This window comes from Charadrius vociferus, unplaced genomic scaffold (assembly GCF_000708025.1).
Source record: "Charadrius vociferus isolate BGI_N301 unplaced genomic scaffold, ASM70802v2 scaffold467, whole genome shotgun sequence".
Classification (NCBI taxonomy): domain Eukaryota; kingdom Metazoa; phylum Chordata; class Aves; order Charadriiformes; family Charadriidae; genus Charadrius; species Charadrius vociferus.
This window is the reverse complement of record NW_009649309.1, coordinates 910,794-912,550: the sequence shown is the minus strand read 5'-3', so window position 1 is coordinate 912,550 and position 1,757 is coordinate 910,794. Positions and strand designations below refer to the sequence as shown.

At 49.1% G+C, this 1,757-nt stretch overlaps 1 protein-coding gene across 1 annotated transcript in view; it reads right to left on the bottom strand.

Moving 5' to 3' along the window:
• SLC25A22 (solute carrier family 25 (mitochondrial carrier: glutamate), member 22) overlaps nt 1-1,757 on the bottom strand; it is a 28,009-nt gene that overhangs the window by 4,046 nt on the left and 22,206 nt on the right. The window contains exon 5 of the mRNA XM_009889360.1: nt 699-817. Within this exon, the coding sequence (XP_009887662.1) occupies nt 699-817 (119 nt within the window). The remainder of the gene's footprint in view (nt 1-698; nt 818-1,757) is intronic.

Below are 1,757 nucleotides of genomic sequence, written 5' to 3'. Positions count from 1 at the left end.
CTCACACTCCTTCTTGTCTGTCCCTGCCAGTTCCTGCCCACAGCCCTGAGAGCTCGACCCCAAACCTCTTCCAAATCCAGTGTGCCACGAGAATTTTATTTACTATTTAAGCCAAGACAACTGCTGCTTTTGTCAGGAGGAAAAAAAAAAAAAAAAAAACACAACAAAAACAAAAGAGAGAGTAAGAGGGGAGACAAGTCAATTTGAAGGGACACATCCCCTTGGGAAGCTGTTAGGGAGGTGCTTCAGGGGGGTAGAAAAGAGAATAAACATCAGAAAACATGGAGATGGAGGAAGCACCACAGGAAAAGCACTGGACAATGCTAATCCCTTCTTGAGTGCACAGTAACTAACAAGTTTTAATCACTCACAAGCTGACCACCCAGTCATCTCTCCTGTCTCCATCCACAGCATTTGCTGTTTCACTTGCCAAGCCTATTGCTTTGAGGAAAAAAAAAAAACAAACCTCTTTTAACTGCAAGGGCCTCTGCAAAACCAGATGAGCAAAAACAGAGAGGTGGGGGGAAAGGAGCTGGGAAGAGGAGGAAAAACTTCTGCTACAGCCTGAGATACCTTGGACTCAGAAGAGCAGAGGAAAGGTTTTCTCCACTCATTCCCTCCCCCTTTGCCTTTACAGCCCCGTCCCAGCCCTTTCCCCCCCTGCCTGCTCAGTGGACAGGGAAGAGAAACCCACGTACCAATTCGCCCCGCATCCTGCAGCTGGATTTTGAGCATCTCCATGGGAGTGGTGACAATCACCTGGCAGGTACCTGCACCGCAGCCCGCCAGCATCTCCCTCAGCAGCGTCAGCTTTTTCCTGCCCAAAGAAAAGAGAGAAAGAGTCAGTCAGAGGAGGTGGCCTGGAGTAACACCAGGGCAGCTGGGTGCAGGGAACTCAGGGCACACCTCTGACCCTGGGTGTTACAGAAGAGGCAGGCTGGGGGTTCCTGCTAGGCTTAACAGTTCAGCATAGACCAGGCTTGGTTTCTCTGCTGGCATCACCTGATCTGGAGGAAAAGACCTGTTTTGGCCCCAGAAAGAGAACATTCAGAAAAAGCCACAAGCCCAGCCAGAAGAGCCCCAGACGGGAACACACAACCCTCTCCGTCCCCAGGGAGAGAGCTGCAGCTCTCTTTCAGTCCAGCGATGTCCCCAGTCAGGGCACAGCCTTCAGAAAGGGTATTGCTCTAAAGGACAGCAGAGGACCTGGGGAGGCGGGATAAGCAGCTTTCCTTCTGCCAGCCTAGTCCTTTAAACACCATCGACATCCCCATGAACAAACAAACAGACCACAGGGCAAGGAGCAAGGGGGGAATATAGTCAAGTTGCTGCTTTGGAGTTCTCTGACAAAAGTAAAATAAACAGCGAACATGAGAGTCATGGAAGCAGTTCCCCTGTGGTTAGGAGCTTCTTCACCTCACCAGCCTTTCCAAACCTGAAAAAGTAGCCTTTGCACTTAACTGTTCCTGCCTGAGGGATGGGATAGATCCCCAGCACTGCAGCTTTGTGCATCCTCTGCACTAGAGAGCAGGGATTATCAGTGACAAAATGCAACACTTCATAGATCCCTCCATCCCAAAGCCACAAAACAGCCCAGTTAAGCCTAAAAGGAGGAACTCAGGATGCAAATGCTCAGAAAGCCTTGGTTTTCAGAAACTGATGAATTTTCACCCTGTAAAAAAAATCTCACCCCTCAGCACTAGAAAACAGAGTTTATTAAAAAAAAAACAATGCCTTTGATCTGCTCTTTTCTAAAA